General features: G+C 41.0%; 2 protein-coding genes across 3 annotated transcripts in view; one reads left to right on the top strand and one right to left on the bottom strand.

Moving 5' to 3' along the window:
- The first annotated feature begins 2969 nt into the window (after positions 1–2969).
- On the top strand, positions 2970–10751 carry clybl (citramalyl-CoA lyase). Its single transcript, XM_022247850.2, has 8 exons — positions 2970–3142; positions 3852–4117; positions 5365–5556; positions 6055–6253; positions 6581–6694; positions 7368–7421; positions 8110–8234; positions 8644–10751. The coding sequence occupies exons 2-8, from the start codon at positions 3863–3865 to the stop codon at positions 8743–8745; spliced, it is 1041 nt and encodes a 346-aa protein (XP_022103542.2). The 5' UTR covers positions 2970–3142; positions 3852–3862; the 3' UTR covers positions 8746–10751.
- mms22l (MMS22 like, DNA repair protein) overlaps positions 9500–21996 on the bottom strand; it is a 70168-nt gene continuing 57671 nt past the window's right edge. For both annotated transcript variants that reach the window (XM_087146253.1, XM_022247811.2), the window contains exons 25-33: positions 18449–18619; positions 17759–17881; positions 16422–16520; positions 15756–15815; positions 15584–15630; positions 14842–14985; positions 13369–13503; positions 12550–12741; positions 9500–11612 (exon numbers count right to left, since the gene is read on the bottom strand). In XM_087146253.1, the coding sequence (XP_087002379.1) occupies positions 11519–11612; positions 12550–12741; positions 13369–13503; positions 14842–14985; positions 15584–15630; positions 15756–15815; positions 16422–16520; positions 17759–17881; positions 18449–18619 (1065 nt within the window). In that variant the 3' untranslated portion in view covers positions 9500–11518. The remainder of the gene's footprint in view (positions 11613–12549; positions 12742–13368; positions 13504–14841; positions 14986–15583; positions 15631–15755; positions 15816–16421; positions 16521–17758; positions 17882–18448; positions 18620–21996) is intronic.

A 21996-nucleotide genomic window follows, 5' to 3' on the forward strand; every position in this document is an offset into this window, starting at 1 on the left:
TTCGCCTATTTTATTGACTACGAAAGAGTTTAGGGACGATTTCACCCCCCCTCCAGAAAAAAAACAACAAAAACGTGATGCCTATACGTATGGGTTTTGCAGTTTTTCTGGGGGAGGCTTGCCCTTTTCTGCGACCATTTGATTTCCTTCATGGTAGGTTACATAGTAAATACCAGCTCCTCCCAGCTGGGTTGTACTAAACACGAGCCAATTAACATCAACTTGATCATGAATCCTATCTGGAACACTGCACGGTCACTACGAGCCTTTTATAATGACCGAGTTAATTAGGCCCCCAATAGGCCTACGGAGCCACGATGTGAGAAACTGCGTGTGATTTGCATTTGAAAGAGAAATGGCATCGATTTCGTCGATCAATATCTCTTCGTGACGCAAGCGAATGAATACCTCTTAGGATAATTTCATTTAGAGATAATTTTCCCAGAACCTCCATTCAACCTGGCAAAACTTTGCCTAACATCCCGAACTGATAATCATGAACGGGAAGCTAGTGTGAATAGCTACAACCTCTCAGTTTCAAAGTGTCATTTGCCACCGTTACTGTGACTAATAGGGCACGTACTTCCAGGTAGCCACTAACACCATGGCTACAACTGGTGTCGGCCCAATCATAAATTATCGCACCTCTGCCAGCATTAAAATTAATCCCCGTTAAAAACTCCACATCTATATTATGACTATTCACCGCCAGGTATCACCATAATCGACATAATCATAAATCACCACAATCACGTCATGCATCCACACCACGCACCATACAAACTTACCTGACAGGTGATCTGACGTTTCCATTCACCAAATACTGCACAGCTTCAAGTGTGTACTGCACGGCATGTGCGCCAGCGGACTTGGCCATGATTATTGATATGGATGTCACACCGAGCCAATAATAACTGTACATTAACACGGGGCAGATTAATCTGCACAGTTCATTTATAATTATTGGTAATCACAATCAGAAGGTATACGAAGGCTCTGACTTCAGCAGCAGGCACCGCTGTGACCCATATCTTGCAAGAACATAGCGCGGGAGAACGCCGTTCAAACCTGAGCTGAATTTTAATCAGGCTCTTGGCTCAGGTAATCGGCTGCTGTGTTCGCCAACATACCTCAGGCAGTCCCATTCAAATGTCAGAATCAATACGAATCCATTATAATTTTGCTTAATTAATGAAACCTATCAACGCCACGCATTTAGGCCGTTGCCGGTTGTGTTGGCACGCGCTTTACCCAAGTCCTTCATAATAGGCCTATGACTGAATCAAGTCGGGAATACCTCGAGCATATATTATATGCTCGAGGTATAAGGATAAAATACAAATAAGGATAAAATACGGACAAGAAACAAGGAGGCAATTAAATTATACTCATGCAAAAATGTACAAAAATAAAAATAAGTTAACCAAATCAAAACCTCCAAACAAATTTAACACAAAATAGCAAACACCCCAACAAAAACACAAAGATAAAAAAAACGAAAACCAATCAAATTTGACCAATTTTTTGAACTTATTTTGTTTCTACGTCTACCTTTTCCTTTGTCAGAAGTGTGCGCACTACAGTTCTGAACATCAAACAGAAAAAACTATAACAGAAAAACACTTTACTTCAAAATTAAACTACAGCGTGTATCAGAAAAAGTAGACTCTCGCAAAAATTACCACAAGAAATAGGCCTAACAAGTTTCAAACTCTGGTTGTACCCGTTGTTGAACCGTGGTTTTGCTTTGATTGATGCCATTTTTGTGGTTCAAATTTCACGCTTCAATGAGCAAAGCAAGTTTCAATTTTTGAAATGAAAGTACCTAAATTGGATTTCTTCGCTTGCGTTTGTGAAGATATTTGTTTATTCACAAATTTGAATGACAAAGCTTACATAGCAGAATGCACAATTATGACTTGTTTTAATTGTAAGGCTGAATATTGCGACCAGACACTTTACACTCGAGGTATGAAAATGGCTTACATCTTTTGTGGATTACGCTTTTAAATAATAGAACTTTTCTCCTTATTTCACCACCGTTTTCACAACGAGAGAAAAGTGCCCCACGTCGTGATTTTTCCAGATTGCTGTTTTTAATAGCAAAACCAAGAAGACTAACTGCTGCTTACAGAGTGGTGTAATAATTTTTTTAAATCAAATCTACTAAAATCAGCCAAATTGTGATGATCTCGAAGGGTTAAAATGCAACTTAATCCACATTTACCGTTTTCAAGAAGAGAGAGAGAGTTGTCCTCCAAAGATATAACGTTACCATTAAAGGGAAAACTGTGGGTAAAATCCGTTTTCAGGAAGAGGAAAAGTGACTCTGGAAATGTTTCCACAGTACAAATCTAACAATTTGAACCTGGCACTTTAAAACACATAAAAACATCAAGACACGGAGACATAAAGGAAGGAACCAATAAATCAAGACACCAAGGCACCAAGACATCGAGACTTGAAGACACCAAGACATCAGGACATCCAGACACCAAGACGTCAGGACGCCAAGAAATCGAGACGTCAGGACATCAGGGTATCAGGGCATAGGAAAATGTCAGAGGAAAGAAGTGACTTCGAAGGATGAACTCCAACCATTTTATCCACCCAGTCTCATCACTTAATTTCCCAAGACATCAAGAAATCGTGACACCAAGACATCAGGACATCGAGACATCAAGACACCAAGACATCAAGACACCAAGACATCGAGACATCAGGACATCAAGCCTTCATGGCATGAAGACACCAAGACATCAAGCAACCATACTTAAACAATAACAGCTAGACCTTATTGTCAAATCAATGGATTAATGCGAATTGAAATCCGTAAAATAAAACACAAGCATCACACTTGCAAAACTTGTACTAGTCTAATTTCGATGTACACTGCACTTGTGGTGCACGTCTTTTTCGGATCCTTTTACGTAGAGGCGATCGTGTGTGAGTGTGCCGATATGTATCGGATACTATGTAGTTTGTGGTCGAGTGTTGCGCGCGTCGACTGCTAGTGCAACTAACAGACTGAGCCAGTTTGAGAACTTGTTCAGAGCCCCCCCCCCCAGTTTTAATAAAAATTGAGTAAAAGCAACACTCCACTTCGCTGCTTCATATCACCGACCATCCCCATTTCCCAAATGTAAGTGTTAATAGTTAATTACCGCTTTTTCTGTATTGTTTGAGTTTGAACAGATCGGCTATGTTGCAGCTATTTCGTGAAAAAGTCTCAAAAGTACCCTGCCACTCATTTGGTAGGGTTTTAATTTTAAGAACCTTTCACCATGAAAAGTAATTTATATCCACCACTGCCAAAATTGACATACATCTCCCATTTTCTAAACTGGGGAGTCCTTTTCCCCAAATGACACTGAATGACCCCTTGATATCGATCTGTTAGATGTGCAGAAGGATTCCCAGAAGTTGCACAACTGATTGGGTTTGTCATCTGCTGTGCTCCCACGTGACAGTGCGATGGATGGCAAACTCCACAGTTCTGGGGCTATATTGATCTTGGACTGACTTGTCATGCTTGTGATTTTGTAATTAACCAAGTGGTACATGCATGCACAGCTTTTGAGAAATGGTATGCTAGAGGCTGTTACATATATGCAGGATGTCAGTTTCACCACTGTTTGATTATTTTACAAGAAATGCGCAATATTGCTTTATTTTAGATTTAATTTAAAACTTTTAGTTTCCAAACATGCCACATTCCATCATCTTACAGACTTTTTAATTCTCACATTGTCAGTTGTATTGTTTAAAAATGTACAAAATTTATTTCTTTAATTTAAAACGTGCCAAGTGCTTTCCATCTTACATTTTTTCGTTAATATACTTACGGATAGAGTTCATCCCAATGCTGTACATCATCAGGAGAGTCTGTTGCCGGCAGGCTCATTATTGGCTTGGCAGACCCAGCGCTCCCTACACACAGACCAGAGGTGTGATGAGCGGTCCTGCTACAGGGCTCGGGAAGGGCCATGGGTACACCCCAAGGAGAGCAGTGCTGTACGTTCCAGGCAGTGATGAACGCAAGCTGGCCAAGCTCTCTGGATTGACGGTGGATTGTGCCGTCATGGACTGTGAGGACGGAGTGGCATCCAACAGAAAGGTTTGTCGGGATGTGTGGACGAAACCAGTCAGGGATTGAATTCACTAAATTTAGCTCTGGTGTCTCGAAGTACACATTATTTTGTATTGGTCATTAGAAATTTGAGTGAGCTCATCGAAAGGTGCTATTTTGAAAAATAATGTTCAGTATCAAATGGAATTGTTTACAAATTCAGCAAGAAAAGAGCCAGTTTGGTTATCTCAAAAAGGCAAGGAGTAAATTGGCTCCTTGTCAAGGAACTGCTGGTTCGTAGAAGTTGTGACCGACCAAAGTTCCTAGAAAAACAATTTCAGATCGCACAAGACAATCTTGAAGTACTGTGACTCCCTCAGGAATTTATAGATTGTGCTGTCTTGAGATGAAACGGAGACATGTAGTTGGTGCTTTCACACAGCTGAATATCATAGAGAAAGCTGTTCATTAGGGTAGTGCCTCTTGCAGAGAGCTTAAGAAATATTTCCCACTCCTTTAAAAGAAACAGACTTCCATTTCCTGGAATGTGGCACTCCTGGACACCATGTGCAGTAACAATCCTGGATACCATGTGCAGCCTGGACAGCTAATTGGTTGGGTGGTGACCAGTTGCCGTGGCCACTTTCTTCTCATTGGCTAAGGCCTCCCTTCAGGACTTTCAACTCAGTCCCCTTTGTTCATCTTGATTGTTCTGGCCTTCGTCTTATTGCTATTCCTTGTGAGCAGCTAGGGAATAAACACCCTCCTTCCAGTTGTACGTTAAATGTTTATTTCAAAGATGGATTTGCGCCGGGGAGATGTAGATTAATTTTGGATTTGCCCCGCTTGACGTGTACTTAAAATTGTATGCTCAGTGTGCCCCCGAAAGCTTGTGAAAACCCACGATCTCCTGCTTACTAGTGCAGACGTCTTAACCACTCGACCACCAAGCTTGCCGGTGTCAGGCAGGGCAAATCCAAAATTAATCTATGTTAAATGTGTTCGTCACTTTTGCTTGTTGTACAGAAAGTTTGAAACCTGCCCTGAGGTGGGCAAGCCTACATGTACATTAGTGATTGTCATTGGTGTTGGTTATTGTTTGACATTTTGTCAAATTTAGAACGATCTCTTGAATGAGATGGGAACCCCTGAATTGAATCACGATTAATCCTGTAAACATTCTGGAGATACCTTCTTTTCTTAGATGAATTATGCCCTGCAACTATAGAGTCCCTATACAAATTGTGTTTTTGTGAGACTGGGCGGTTGAAATTTCCCATTTGGCTACTCGGCAGGATGTTGCAAGAGAGACAATCAGGAAGAGCCTGGAGTCCTTGCATCTTCCCACCGTTGGGGATGTGGCCGTCCGCATAAATGCTGTGGACAGTGGGCTAGCTGAGGAGGACTTAAAGGAGGTGCTGCAAGCCGAGCGGCTCCCTGATACACTCATGCTGCCCAAGGTGGAGTCAGAGGGCCACTTGCAGTGGGTAGGTAGCATAGCCAGGGGGGAGGGCGAAGTAATTTTTCTAGGGGAAAAATTTTTAGCAGGGCGAAGCACTCATCAGCAACAAACTGATAATCATTAACAGTAGAAGGGGACTATTTCAAGTTTTTCTAAGCATATTGGTGGTTTTTACCCCTTTCATCTATTTTTTCTTTTTCTGTTTTCTTTTGGAGGGGAAGGGCAAGCATCACCTTTACCCCCTCACAAGCACCCTCAGTAGATAGTGACCACCTCTATCTTACAAACTCAAGCTACGGACTAATCCAAGAAGTTTCAGTCTGTGGCTGAGTGGCCTCTAGATGTATGTAACTGATCTGTTGGATCTTGTTAAAAGTAAGCAGGTCTTTCTCTTTGACGATTCCATCAAGGTCCAAGTTGCTGGGTGTGGCAGGGTTCCTTGCCCTAATACCCTGTGCTTTCTCAGGGTTAAAGTGAGGTCTTATAGTTCAACATGCACATATCTGTAACAATCTGTTTTCAGCTTGCAGACAAGCTCAGTGCCCACTTTGGCTCGAAGCCACCCGCGTCCCCAATCAAACTAGTCATCTTTGTGGAAAGTGCCATTGGCCTGCTGAGACTTGCCAATATATGCGAGGAGGGTCAAAGGTTATCACGGACAACCCCATTCTTCACTTTAGAAGGGGTGGTGTTTGGATCGGATGACTTCTGTGCCGACATAGGTGAGTTTTCCTTGAATGTTTACATCTTGACCTGCATCATGACGTGCAGTATAACCTTCCTTGAATGTTTGGTTTGAAATGCACAAGTGATTTTAAGTTAAGTTATGCTGAGAAAGATAAGTTATGCTCATGTCTTACCTTCCCTGAATTGATAGCAGCTAGACAAACAAACTAGAAAATTGTAGTCACAGAAAGACACTCTGTGCAATGAATTCGATCATGAATTTGATCAGCTAAAATGTTTATTAGTTTATAATGAGTCTGTTCCACCATTCTTTAAAAAAACAAAGTAAATGATTTCAGCCTGTTTTAATGCAACATTCTCAGGTGCAACAAGAACACCGGAAGCTACCGAGCTGATGTATGCAAGACAGAAGGTCGTCACCATCGCCAAGGCCTACCGACTGCAAGCAATTGATCTGGTTCACATCGACTACAAAGGTAGACCATGCCAGCTGGTGATAATTTCAATATCCATTGGGACCTGATGGGCAATAGAAATGCTTAGTAGTTACTGCACAAGTTTGTTAGGAAGGAGCGCACTCAGTATATGCCCCTCAGTTTAAATTTTTTCGTCAAGATACCTTCCTCTTAAAAAATTTTCCCCTTGCCCTCAACTGTTCTTTCAACTTTTTTTGGGATATCTCCCCCTTTTATAAATGCCAGGGGCCTCCTCCCCACTTTGTCAATGCTGGACCCACCATACTGCATTGATTTTTATATTTCATGTTATTCTGTGACTACAGATTGCTCTGGCGTAGGCAGGCAAATTTCCTGTAATATCGTGGCATTGAAATTCGTGTGAGGAGGCCAAGTTTAGAGACTGGTGAAAAAAGGCAACAGGTGCTGTGTTGTGATACATTTTGTCAAAATGGACTAGCTCTTCCCTACAAAGGTGTACGATGGGTTTGGGTATGTTCGGTGTAGAGTCTGTCAGTGGTGCCATTTACAAGCACTACATGCCAAGTATTTTATCCCTTATTGCTCTGAGGCATTTCTCAAAGTAGTAAAATTTATTGAATGCTGAGTGGAATGGGAATGATTTCTCAGTCAGAGTCAAGCAGGACCAAAATGGAACATTTCTTCACTGATTGATTGATTTTTTTGGCCGCAGATCTGGAATCTCTGGAGAGGCAGTCACTGGAGGGAGCTCGCATGGGATTTACGGGTCAGCATTCATCAGAGTTGAAATCAAGTCAATCACACGTTAATTCTCCAGTTGATTCACAGGTCAAGTCAGAACTGATAAGGATGAATAATGACAAAGGAATTAGCTTTGTTTCGCAGTTTATAGCTTGTGAGTTGACGCGGAACTATGTGACTAACCAGAGGAGACTTGTGACTGACTTGATCACAACTCGTCATCAATTTTGATCCATTCATCAATTTTGATACCACTCTTTTGCATACTGATCAAGGCAAGTTGGACCACGGAAGACTTAGCATTGTGAATACATATTGTGATTTTTTTTAAGATTCTTTTGTTTACAAAGTGTGGGTTTGGACAATTTCAGGTAGGAAAATTGTTTTTTAAATGAAACCTATTAAATTAGGGGAGTAAGAAAGCCCATAAATTGATCTGTTAATGTGGTTTATGTAAACTGCATTCGTACTGATGTCATCTTCATATATTGCAAAATTAAAACAGAAGCGTACAAGGGAGACTAACTTGACAAAATCCGAGCAAAGTCGAAGTAAGAATGAAGAAAAAACAAGCATTTTGGTTGTTTGCTCCAAGCTCAAAAGTGGCTACACTTGACAGCAGAATATCACTACTACAGACCATTCAACCCTTGACAGTTAAACCAGACATAGGAAATGCTCTTCTAGTATTGGTCTGTCCTTGCACCAACTAGGCAAGCAGGTGATCCACCCAAACCAAATCCCAGTTGTGCAGAAGGCCTTCAGCCCCTCCCCCGAGAAAATGGAATGGGCCAGGGCTCTCATAGAAGCCTTTGAAGAGCACCAGCATTCAGGCAAGGTAGGGGCAACATCACTTTGTAAAGAGGGATGTGCATGTGGTTGTACCTGCCTTCACCCTTCAGTACATTATTCTTTTTGATGGTGGTTCATTTTATGTCAGGACACGGTCTGCTTTTACTTTCCAGTTTGGTGGGAATAATACTTTGTCCCTTGCACAACTTATTTAATTTATTTGTATGGCAGAAAATCATGAGATATATGTTTCAATTTACTGCCGAACTGAAATGATCCTAACATCATACATACAAATAAAATATTAGAAGGCTTACATGATAACACTGAAATTAAAATATCCTTCAAGCATGTCAAGAAAGATTTTCTGGTGCGTATCAGGAAGGTGCTTCTAGGTCAATACAGTAAACCCCCCAAAAGCTTTAAACACAGTTTGTACATTTTTCTTACAAAAGGGAGCCTTCACTTTTCGGGATAGTATGATTGACATGCCTCTGGTCCTGCAAGCCAGAAACATTCTGAAGATGGCTACCGTCATGAAAGAACAGCCGCAGTGAGTTACTGCCCGACTGGGGGAAAAAACTGCCAGTTTTCAGTTGTGTCTGCCCTTCAAGATAGCTGTTTTAGCTGCAAATACCACATCATTTCGGAAGAGGTGGTGATTGGAACGGTGCATGGCTTCCGTGGATAAAGCACACTGTACCTCCTCTGCACACACTGGTATGTTACAGCTCTGAGGGATATTAGGGCTGCTGCTTTGTGCTGTTAAAGGATGAACAATGCTTGTGAGCCCAGTGCTTGACTCCCGGCATGGTGGGTTCAGTTGGTTTACAAAATGAAGACAAATTACCAGCATTACACGTACATGTAGCATGACATATACAGCAGTAACAACAGACGTTGAGGTGAGTGGAGAGGTCTTGACTGCAAGCTTGAGACACCAGCTAGAGCTCTTCCAGGATTTCACGACAGGATGTAGGGTTCCACCCTTTACAACACAGAGGCCCAGTACATGTAATTCTGATGCAAATTACAGCCAGATGAACTTCAAGTATTGGATTTGAATGAACATCAGCAGTAAGGAAAGCATCGTTGTGCTTAATGTAGGATATCTAGTGTGCCTAATACAGGTTTTGTTGCTAGACGACTGCACCTTGTCTAGTTCAGAGAGTAACGAATCCCTGATTATTTTTATGCCTGGTGCATGGCTTGCACGGACAGAATTGGAGATATGCATTGTTTATTGGATCTAAGATTTGGGATTGAATACTCGTGGTTGTATCACACAATGGCTGGAACGCTGAGAGAAGATTTTTCTTGTTACTTGTTGGTATTCACTCACTGGTTTATTCAACGAAACCTGTCCGTACATTGTGATACAGAGCGTATTTTTGTTACAAATATTTACATGTACATGATGCGTTAAACAGTATCAGTAGTAATGCATAATTTACGACCTATTATCGGTGATCCCTGTGGCCTTGATATAGACCAATGATTTCCATCCGAGTACAAACTTAATTTGGAGGTCCCTCACTCAAAACTGGTGATAGAGCTTCAAACAAGGTTCTTGATAGATTTCTGTATCAAAGGGATATTTGGTCAGTACTAAAAGGTCATTACAGCATGAATGACATTTTTAAAAATATTCTTAGGGCCTCAATCTCAGGATCAATGAAATGTTTTATTGAAAGAGACTACATTCATTGCACTCGTATTTCTTAAACTACAGTAGTTTTCTGGGGCCAATTTATTTAAATTTCAGCTAGTTTTCTTGTCCCACTTCATTTTTAAAGAGCAACTCCAAGGAAAACATGTTTTGTCTGATTTTATCTGGTCAAATAAATATGAAAGCATCCAAATCAAACACGGTGTCATTTGTCTTCAGAGCTCAACTTTAACAAGCTAAAAAAGTTTTTTTTTTCTGTTCGTGCGAAGATGCAAATTCTAAACATGCTGAATGTAGATTGCATCATTGTGACAAAACAGAAAAACGAGGAGAATCCTCGCCCTGTGTTCAGAGGGGATAAACCCTTGTGCATGTCAAACGTTGCATGTAGCCATTGTTTGTAGCCATTGGTTGGGATGCACGAGGGTTTATCCGATACGAACACAGGGCGAGGGTTCCCCTCGTTTTCTGTTTTCTCAGAATGATGCAATCTACATTCAGCATGTTCGCATCTTGGCATGAACAGAAAAAAAAGCCTTTTTTAGCTTGTTATAGTTAAGAAGACAAATGACACTGCGTTCGATTTGGATGCTTCCATATTTATTTGAAAAGATAAAATCAGGGTAAACATGTTTTCCTTTGAGTTGCTCTTTAATATAGTATTTTTCAATAAGGACCTTTTAATGCAATTTTTCAGTAAGGGTGTTTTAGCACTGACACAACGTATGTAACCATGGATATTGCTCATTAGTGACTGCTCCATGTCACGGCCCCTGCACAATCAGTGCTTTGAAAGAACTTGTGACAAAAATTCAGCAAGCTTGCTTAGAACCCACAATCTTCGGTGCATGAAAACAAACATGAGGACAATAAATCACCAAGCTTGTCGGTGTATGGGGTGGGTTGGTTTGGCAATTTGCCTGGAGTGGGCTCGTTGTTTTTTTCTCTCAGATGCCCTTTGACAGGAGACCGTAAAAGATCAACAGGGTGCAAAATCCATGATTACAGTCTCACTGGTGTTACGGCCCATGAATGGAAAACATTTCAAATCAAGGACAGATGCTGTTGATTTGAATATGCAATGTGTGAGATGTCAACGATGAAAGATCACTTTAACCACTTACTGCCGGGTGGTTTGAAAAATGCATTGCACATACATGTAATTAACACTTTTTCAAGATTTTCAGTTTTCAAAATTCTTCAAAAAATCATCCTTTCAATAAATGGACGTTTACACCTGCATGAATTACTGTCTGGTGGCTACTCTAGTCCGACAGACAAAATCTATTGATGCCCGAGTATTTCAGCCAGGCCTGCAGCCTTGGGAATAGAGCCCAGATTGTGCAGTGTTATGTAACTTTTGTTTACGAACCTGGCACAGTGCGCTGCTGACCTCTTTTCAATAGGGGCCAGATTAGCCTGCAGCAGTGCTGTGTGGCTCATCACTCCATTGAATAAAATATTTAAAGATGACAACTGGCAGTCAAATGTCCTGTAAAAAGTGCCCCCCCCCAAGTTCATTTCTCCAAATGTTTTCACCAAATGTAAATCATTGCCAACAATACCAGAAAAACAACTCAGATAGCTCTGAAAGATGCGGCAAAACTAAACTTTGTCTGAACACTCACAAATTGGCCACTTACTTCGTGGGATGGTGGATCTCATCTTTGCATAAGTTCCTCCCCTCCTTTGATCCTTGATATAACCGCCTCTCCAGCCTCACCGAGGTGACTCAGGACACTGCAGTAGGCTTGCCTGGACGGACGAGAAAATTTTATTTAAAAAAATAATTAAAGGGTTAATCTTTATAATCTGTAAGAGAAAGCTCTTTGGTAGGCCTCTGTACTGATGATGTTTCACTTTGTTTATGTGTGCACTTTTCTGTGGAGCTAGTGGGGGTCCACAATCTACTGAGCACCATAGGAAAACATACATCTAATCAAAGTTCAATACATCTAATCAAAGTGTAGTGTCAACAGTACACAGAAGTCTATTGAATGAGTGTGGCACAATGGCATACATGTACATGAATATTTGTAGTAGTTGGATTATTACAGTAATGAAGGTACAGGCTGAACTCTCGGCATGTTTGCTATCTCCATTTCTTGTAGTGAAGGTGTACAGTATCTGCCTTGAGCAAAAGCACTCCCTCTTCGGTTGAAAAGAGCCATGTTGGCGAGTAGTGTTCATAGCGATGCATACGCAACGCATGCATTTCCTTGTCATCTGTCAACCAGGGAAACAAAGTTCTCATCAAGGAAGCCTCGGCTGCTGGGAAAATTGCGTCCTCTCGTGGTTCCGCCCGGGGCCCACATGGGTTGGAATAGGGGATCAAGCTACATATATACTAACCTTATTTTGCCTAAGGTATTTCTGCTTCTTGATATTCAACATCAGTGACTGATAAAGAATATCTAAGAGGGCACATTATTACAGTTCAATTCCAATGGGCATCAAAGTCCTACGTAAAGCAACAGAGACTGGGTTGTACCTTCCTGAATCCTGCTTAATCCTCCAAAACCTCTGGGAAGCTTTGGAAGCATATGGGAGAGCCAGAGAGTAGCATTCAGTGTGATTACATCAAAGAGGGAAAGTGTTGTGTTTTAACAATTAGTTGCAGTCTTTTGACCCAACATACATGTACATGTAAGCCACCAATGGGCATGCAATCTTGACAATACTTTACACCCACCTCAGTGTACTGTCTGCGCCTACGCCTCTCTTGTGCTCACACTCCGACACCAGCCTGGAACAGTCGTCAATCAGGGCTGTCACCAGCACAGGGTGCTGTACGGCCACCGTCTCGAGGGTCCGGAGAACTGCGGCCTGATGCACCCTCAGATGCTTAGAGAGGTAGCCTCGGAGGACACTTAGCAAGTCAGCCCTAAAAAAGCCAGAGATAATAAGAACCAAATTGTTTGGGAACAGACTTACCAGGTACTTGGATCATACTTCTCCAAGGGGCTTATAGCTTTATTTGATCAGTCTAAAGACATCAACAAAGGCCAATTTATAGTTGATCTCTTAATTACTGTTTATTGCATGCAAGCACCAGAAAGCAATAGTCAATGGACACTGACGATGTCACTACTGAGTTCAAATGCATGGTAGAGCTTTGACACAGTCACTGACCTAAATTTTCATGACTGGCCGGAGCGAGTGTGATTATCACACCTCGCAAATGAAATATGGAGACTTTTTATGTGTATATCATGCGTTTCAAACACAAACTTTGCACAGTGACAGTGACTATGAAATGCCCCACAAGGCTTCAGCATCCGGTAACCATTGGTGTCCAGCATTCACCATAAACACCCTTAACGATTACCACGAAAGATGTCCACCAGTTGGCCATTTTCTTCATGTCAACAGCTGACCCTTATGTATTCAAAAGTAACTGCTGAATCTCTATGTATATTCTGGACATTTCGTCTGCGAATATGTACATCATGTTGGGATTATTCTGTAAAACTGGAAGGTATAAAAACAAAACCAAAGTTTATCTACGCACTGCAGGTTTGGTGGCATGTCTCTTCTGCATGCATCCATCATGGCGGTCAGCAGCACTATCATGGATTTCTTCACTGTGTTCACATCGCACAGAAGGAGATAATCCAGCACCACTCCAAGCAGCACAACAGTATCTCTGTGATAAGAAAAGAAGGGTTGATAGATGGGTGTGTGCTGCATTTCATCAGCTGATAGCAAATATGTATCCATTTTGCCCAGTTTCAGTTAGTTGCAATTGTTGCAGGTACGTTTTAATGCAACATCATGACAGTTCTGTTCTTCAGGATTGAAGACTGTTATGGAAAGAACTTCTTGGAGGCTTGTGCTCTCCTCATAGAGTACCGAAGTGAATACGTCACGCGCACAATTAGTGTGTAAACATGGTAAAAGGCATTAGTGCGAGAACCAGCGCGTGAACCAACACTCGCGCGTACTCCATTCATTTGCACTGCACTTTCTGGTTCGCAGTGACGTCACACTTCGGTGCTCTATAAAACACACAAATGTAAGTACCATAGGCTCAGCAAAGACTATACATGTACCAGTAAAGTGTTCCTGGGTAACAATTACCTTTATGCTATGGATAGAGGATAACAAGGGCCCTGAATGGGACCAAGAGAGGTCACAATTTTCCTAGCAATGGAGGCTCCTTTGGTGGGAATTGCACTTCACTGGTTTATAAATGACTATGAAACGCAAGCATTGCAGTCGCATCTCTGCCAACAAATTGAACACTCGATCCCCACCAACACAGCTCTTTTCAACCAATGAGGGGGTGCTGCTGCTCAGATGGCCAGTTTGGCACTCCAATTGGGCATGGACAAACTCGCCACAAATCATTTGGAATGATCAATGCATAGTGAGTGAGATTGGTCTCATCGGTGCTGCTGTATGCCAACTCATGTGCACTTCCTGGAGCTTACGGGATATCAGGTGATCTTTCAATCCAAATGACCTTGCCTCGCTGAAACACTGAAGTGGCTTATTGGCTTACACGTGAATGGCATTTTGTCTAAACACATCGCAACATGGCCAGTTGGCCACCTGTACCATTTGGATATCAGTCCAGTATTAATTAGCACAACTTGTGTAACAGGTGAATAGGGAATAATAAAACATGAAAAACCAGCTTAAAGTTCTTGAGAAAATTATGTGCTCTTGACTAGAAGGCCTCGCTTCCTCCTGCCATCGGGTTAAATGACAGTGCCATCTGCTGAACTATCTCAAGCTAGAACCATCACTGGCGTGAAGGAAAGATCATACTGTGACAGTGACCAATGACCAATCTGTTCTACTGGATTGATGTGTTTTCCCTGATAGATCTTGATGGAGCTCTCAGTGGCTTGTTTACACGTAAATCAGGCTTGTCGCATCTTTACCAATGCATGAAAAAGAGGTGTGTCTGCTGCACTCTGGCTCTGATGAGATTTTATGTATGTCCTCCCAGGGTAAGGAATCCACTAAACTTTCCTACCTTACAATTTGCTGAGGACTGCTAGTTCTATGCAACAGCTCTTGAAGGAAAGCCAATGTGTAGGGTAAGTGGCTGGGTGGCTGCTGGCCGTGGTAGATCAAGTACTGCTGACAAATCACCTTCAGGACTAGCTCTCGAAGGGCACTGCACAGAAGGCACATGGTACATAAGTCTATGCAGGTAACTTACATCCAGAGTTGATGAAGGCCCTGACTCCAGCTCAGATCTTCAATCTTACTGCTGGACTTTACAAAGACATATACACAGTGTCCCCACTGCACACACAACAATGTCCATCAATATACTTGTACTAGTGCCATCTTACACTGTCTCACTGACAAGCGAAAGTGATATGATTGGCCGTAAATATGTATAAGATGTTGCAAAACTGAGACATCAATCTTCATCAAAATGTGTTGAAGTAAGATACTTTTTTCCTGTAACATTCAGATTTAAAATCCATTATCTGTGTAAAATTATCATGCTGCACATTTTCCATAATTTCGTGGACATGCCAAAATTGAGGAAGCTAAACAATTTTGAATTTTCTCTAAAGATCTTTTTACATTTTTAGTCATTACGCAGAACTGCAATCATAATGTGAAAGCTACAATATGCGGGCTTGTGCACATACTGTGATCATACCAAATGGAAATGGACCATGGACAGCTAGTTGTGTACATGGGACCTATGGACTGAAATATTATTCAGTACATTGCCTTAAACATTACATGTAACTAACCTGATCTGTGGGTTGGGCAGTCGGGCACAAGATTTATGCAATGCAACCTACAGAAAAACAAACAAAAAACAGAATGAACTGAAAGTCTTCATCGCAGCCATGATCAGTATTCAGACATTATCTGTTCAATCAATTTTCAAATGTGAAAAACATGAAGGTACATGTACTTTACCATTAAAGGATGGTTGGCTGATGAACTTCCCAAAGACCCTGCTGCAAGAGAGGAATTCTTCTGAAGTAACAACAAGAATATAAGATGGCAAATTGGGGTAAAATGTAATGTTGAACTCCATGTACATGCAATTGTGTAGTTTTCAAGGCAGTGAACACTGGATTGCTTGTTTGTTTGGTTTTGTTTCCTAGTCAGTTTTCTCTATAAGAGCCAGGCTTTTTGGACCATATTACAGCTAGCTCAGAAGCAGATCTCCTCAAACTAGGCTGTAACACACCCAATCTTTTTGAAATTTGACATTCATAAGGCACTCATCGCCAGTACAACTGTAATGTTTCATGGTCATCTGAGGGTCATGGCTTCATGCATCTAATCGGTCCCTGTGCATTGAGGATGTTTATGGAAAACTTTGCACTTTGGGTTCAAAGTTTTGGCCATAGAGAAAAATGGGCAACGTGCCAGAACAATACAACCAAATTTTACAAAATCGGCGTTAAAATGACTGCATGATATAACTTCAAAACTTACAAAGACTTGGTACCGGTACATGTACGTGACCAAAAAGCATTGCAACGATATTGGACAAAATGACAAAGGGAAGGAGGCAGATATCTCTCCCCTGGCTCATTTAGTTCTAAAGTAGTCCATCTGCAGACTCAAACTTACAACTTGAAAGCGATGGAAATACTGCTGAACAATTTCTTGGATTTTGCGCTGAATGAATTCATCGCGTTGTAGGTCAAGACTGGCGAGACCTTCCAGAAACTAAGAGAAACGGAACGAAGCAACATACACAACGGAGACTTAATTGAACCTATTAATTTTGAAGTTTACCTTCCTACTCCATATAACAAATTTGCTCAGTACACTGAAACTGTTTCTTTGCTGAATTTATCTGATCTTTGTGAAGGGTAAGATGCTTTTTAGTATTTTACAGTATGGATGATCCTATTGTAGAAATGAACAGCTAGCTCTTAGAAACTACAGGGTTGTTTACTCACTATGCATTTAAGAAAAATTCAGCCTTTCTCCAAACTAAGGGTGGGATGTTCACACATTTGAATGAAAAAAAGTTCCAAACCTGCTTACATATTTTCCCAAATGTTTAAACAGAACCGTCCCTGTTAGAGGTTCAACGTTTTGTTTGATGTAATCTGGCATTCATTTCTATTATAAATGATGCCTGTTACGTACTGGTTTTTTTCCCTTTTGGCACCCATGAACTTTTTGATAAAACAGGGGATTCTAAAACAATAAACATTGCTTGTTTTAAATGCCCCAACATTACTCTACATGTTTACATTGGTCGGACCATGTGCATTCTTGAACTACATAATTATGCATAACAACACTGAGGTACCTGGTAGGCTGCAGTGGCCTTTGTAAAGTCCTGGCTAAACATTTAAACAGTATGGGAAAGTTTTCTCAACGTTTTTCAAATGAAACGTAAATTCCCACCTTTACTTCAAACAATTTGCCCACTAAAATGGAATAAATTTTGCAGTAAGAAAGAAGTAGTCAATGAATTTTAAGCTTAAACTTTTTACCATGCTTGGAATAAGTTTGAACTTTCTTCCACTACCAATGGACTTTCACCATCGGAGGGTTTGGGTGGCTGGCATCTTGCAGGCCAGCATTTTTTTGTTCCACAGGGTATACAAAAAGAAAGTTTCCCTGTGGAACAAAAGAACTGCACTACAAGATGGCTACCACGCAAAGCCACAAAGAAGGCATGCATGGCTGGCATCTTGAAGGCTAGTACTTTTGTTATGCAGGGTATGCACAAAAGAGGTTTCCCAGTGGAACACAAGAACTGCATGCCCTGCAAGATGGCTACCACGCAAAGCATCTGAATGCACATGTGTATTGTGAACTATGGGCACAGAATGAAGGGCAGGTGATTGCGTGCGACAGACCATGAGCAGGAAGTTGTAAAGTGGCAAGTACCATCTTTGTGACATTTGTTGTGAACTCTTTCTACTGACACGAAGAATGTCTCTCACCAGATGCAAGGTTTCCCGGATGGCAGACAGCATGTGAGATGGAAGACCCTTCTTGGGGTTGAAGAGGGCTGGTGGTAGGATCAGCTCAGTCAGAATGCCTGGTAGTTGGGCTTGAGACTTGCCCTTGTAGAGTAGAGAAAGATAATCAAAATTCAACATCGCAACAAATTCAAACATTAGTTTCCTCATTTTTTAAATTATTTCAGGAAGGGTTGGGGGGGCTACAGAACTATTCCAGGCATAAATGAATCTGGAAATGTGCCTATTTGTTGTTTTTTTTCCTTTTATTAATTTAATATCTGGAATGTACCACTGATTTAAGGTGCAAGTTCTCTCCAATTCACGCCAAAGAGCAGACCATCCTAGGCCAACTTCATGTATGTTATGTTGAGGTGTTGAACTTATGAATTCTAAGTGTGAATATTTGCCACAACAGAAAAATCATCAATGAGACTTGAAGTTTTTTTTGAAGGTGGTAATGCAAAGGTAATAGGTTTGCAGTAGCACCATGCAAAATATCTCTTTCGTAAGTATGAGAGGTTCTGATAAGAACTGGAGGGTATTCAATGTTTCGAACAGTATGCTCTCTGTCGTCAGAACTGCGGTACTACAAATGTTGGAATCAAATAGCAATCCTGTGACTAAAAAGCACTATTGGCTGGTTAAGGGAAAACCACTCCTCACTGGTACCTTGACATAAAGAATGCTGGAACAGCACTTGATGATGTGACCTACGACCTTGTAGATCCAGGAAAGGTCACTAGCTGACCTCAGGTTTCGTAGCATGGGTTGAATCAGCTCAACCAGGTCGCCAAAGTAGGACAGGATGGTTTGCCTCTTTTGCACACGTTCCTGGAGTCCCTATGAGACAAAAACATAACAATAAAAAAGAATGACATCACTGTAATGTACCAATCCAAAGCAGTACAACTTCTCATTTTAATAATGATTGGCAAATGAAGCAATGGTGAACTTGAATGAACTACACGTATCGTAACTTCGCCATATCTTTGAAAATTTCTTTCAAACATTCCATAAAAGTGCCAGATAAAGTCTTTAGGGCACAATTACATGTTGTTGTGTGCCACGGAAGAAGACTTTAGCAGTCAAGGAACACCAAGGTTACTGGTACTTCTTGAGATAATGAGGTTTCAAGGCTTTGGTCTCTTCTAGTCTGAAATTTAGACTGATGAAATTTTGTTGGGAATTAAAATAATATTGTGCATTGTGATGTAAAAAACTTAAACTCACACTTTATGCTAACAACCTTTTAAGTTAAACAGATTTACAGACGATGACTGATACTCTGATCTTCAATGTTGCAATGTTATATCAGTAATAGGTTTACGTCATGCCTGCTCGGTTCAGCCTGAAAAGGGATTATAAAAATCCTACCAATACAGAAGGTACCGGTAAATCCCAAACTAATCTATATTCCAAGTTTGATGTTGACATGCCCAAACTTCTTGATGTTACATTGGGAGAACCATTTCTATTGGTTTAACCACAATGACCCTGACCTTTGACCTATGACATCCAAAATCAATCAGTTTCTACTGGACACCTAGACCAACCCACTTACTTAATGTTAGGTTGCTGTAGATACAGGTATAAGTGTATGTACTAAATGTATGTAAATTCTTTTAAGTTTCAATGGGCAAACTGTCATGTTTGCAGACACACAAAAGGAAAGGAAAACTCAGGCAAATGCTACCCCCTCCCAGCAAAGTCATAGGAGCAGAACAGAAATGTGGAATCATAACAACAATACATGTAGGCCCTGTACATGTGAATCCAGCTAATTCACTGTTGCATGCGACTGTATGTACATGTTTATGCAAATTTGATGGGGGGGCTGGTGGTGTCATTGTTAAGAAAACTACGAGACAGTTGGTAACAGTGTCTCTGTTAAAATTAATTGCGTCAGGGCCCCTGTTCTCACTTCAAAAAGTGCTGGTACTGGTTCCCATCTGGCACTGTATTTCCACTTGATACAATGTACTAGTACATGTAGTTCTGTTACAGGGGTAGGCCTTCACCATCTTAGGGGATAATATTTCTGTTAGGAAAGACTAGACTGGGGTTGTGGGAGAAAAAACAGTCCCATAACATTCTTAGTCCCCATCTCAATCTGAACTTTTCTATCTGGCCAAGCAAGAGCAAAAGGTATCTACCAGTAACCTAAAGTAATGGCTGAAAGTTAGATCCTATGAGGGTCAATTGATCATTGTAGATCTGTCTGGAAAGTGCTTATTATGCAAATTAAGCATACAAGTTTAAGCCAATTACTCAGTTTTGTGAAAAAACTTGGTACTGAAGTTTCCTAAAGTTCTCGGTTCTCTTGATCGTCTTGAACCTTAAGCTCTGTCCTCTGATCACCTTTTGGCTTTCAAGAAGCGGTCAACACTAAATTTTCATCAGCTACTACACGTACATGTACCAGTAGAGTAAATTACATGTACATAGTCTGTGTCATTGCCACTACCCGTGGTCTCATGAAAAAGGCCTATACATTAATGATGTTAAATCTCTCTTATTTCTGCCTCTTCCTCGCAAAATTTCCTCATCCGTCATATGGGAACAAATCTTGACTAGCTCAGAGGAAGTTGTTTACCAAGGATTACACAATTCCCATCTCCAGATGGGTCTACATCCTGTACAACCATCAGTCAGTGACCGATGCTGGTAAAAAGATGTTTGCCCACCACTTCAGGCTTGACTGAATTATCAAAGTTATCATCAGTAAGGAGCACAGATTGATCATTTTTGACTGTGTTTGTTAAGTCAGCCTGGCCAGTGAAGTACAGATCAAATAACCAGGTAAGAAACTAAAAGGGCTAGGGCCACCCAATGGTTTGTTTTCTATGCAGTCCTAGTGCCCTATTTAACCCCTCTCAAAATTTTCATTTTTGCCATTTTTCATGGGCAATTTGGTACCTTCTGTGTTGGTGACCTGTGCCACTTGAACCTTCAGGAGCAGAAACGTGTGATATCATTCCAGGAATCTACAATGTATGTCAAAAAATGAGGCTTTGGTCATTTTAACGGTAATTTGGTTTTAGTTTGCATTGGAAAGGGTATACTTAGCTCTTTGTTTTGATATTTTAGCTAGCACGAATGGATATGCGCTCAGCGCGTGATCAGCCTTTATTTTATGCACAGTTGCTATGCAACGAGTGAGCGAATTTTGGCGCGGAAAGGCGGCGTGGTTGCAGTTTCTCTCCAGGCTCCAACGAAGAAACATCCCAAAAGGCCTCTCACAAAAACTGTACCATTGTGTACCGGTACTTTACTGTCTCCTTGCAATTTTTGTAAGTGATTTACTGTATCACAAATGATGGAGATAATCAAGGGTATAATGTGCAAACTTTACATCGGTGTCCACAGTGTGCCCATTCATTGCCCATATGTGTTGTCCTGTCTGTCAATGTCCATGTTGTTTTCCGTCCAGTCCAGTGCTTGTAGAAAGTCCTTAGAATGCAATCCGGCTTGTTCCAATAAAATACTTTAATATTCTGATAAAAGTAGAGATTATGTGGAGGAAACTGTCAAGGGTTCCTTGTAATTTGCAGAGGGCAAGATTTTTTTAAGGGTCTCTGACTCAAAAGTGGCTCCAGCAAGTTATGACCCATTTTGAAAGGTTGGGTGGCACTTGGAAAAGAGGATGGAAACCAGAATTATTGAGTATATGTTTAACTATACCTAGCAGTATATGGAGGTGGTGTTTAGTTCACTCAAAAACTGCATTATCATGTAAGAAAAATTTCCCAAGTAGGGCCTATAAAAATCCTCTGTCATAAACAAAAAAACAGAATTTTCGTTGTATTTTCCCCGGACAGAGTCTGCAAATTTGAAATCCAAGAAATAAAAAAGTGCTGACCTACTAGTACATGATGCAAGGTATCTTGCATGAATAGCTTGTCTTGGGGGCAAAATGAAAGGGATCGCGAGATAATAACCCTCCTACACGTTCACGTAGATGCGTAAGCAGGTAAGGTTTTTGCAAGATGACATCATGGCTTAATTGTATAAGAAAACCAAACACTCCTGGCAATTTTCATCCTGAGCCGACTGAAGCTGACAATAAACACTTCTGAACTAGAGACCACACAACACTAAAGGAGTTTCTGGACAGTGTGGACAAGATCTGCTGGTGATCCATGTCTCCTTAGTGCAAGGCAACTTCAGATAAATCACCAAGTACAGTGTATATACGGTGGGTATTTTATATTTTGTTT

Source organism: Acanthaster planci, linkage group LG15, assembly GCF_054643075.1.
Source record: "Acanthaster planci isolate LZ-2023a linkage group LG15, COTS_SCS, whole genome shotgun sequence".
NCBI classification, from domain to species: Eukaryota; Metazoa; Echinodermata; class Asteroidea; order Valvatida; family Acanthasteridae; genus Acanthaster; species Acanthaster planci.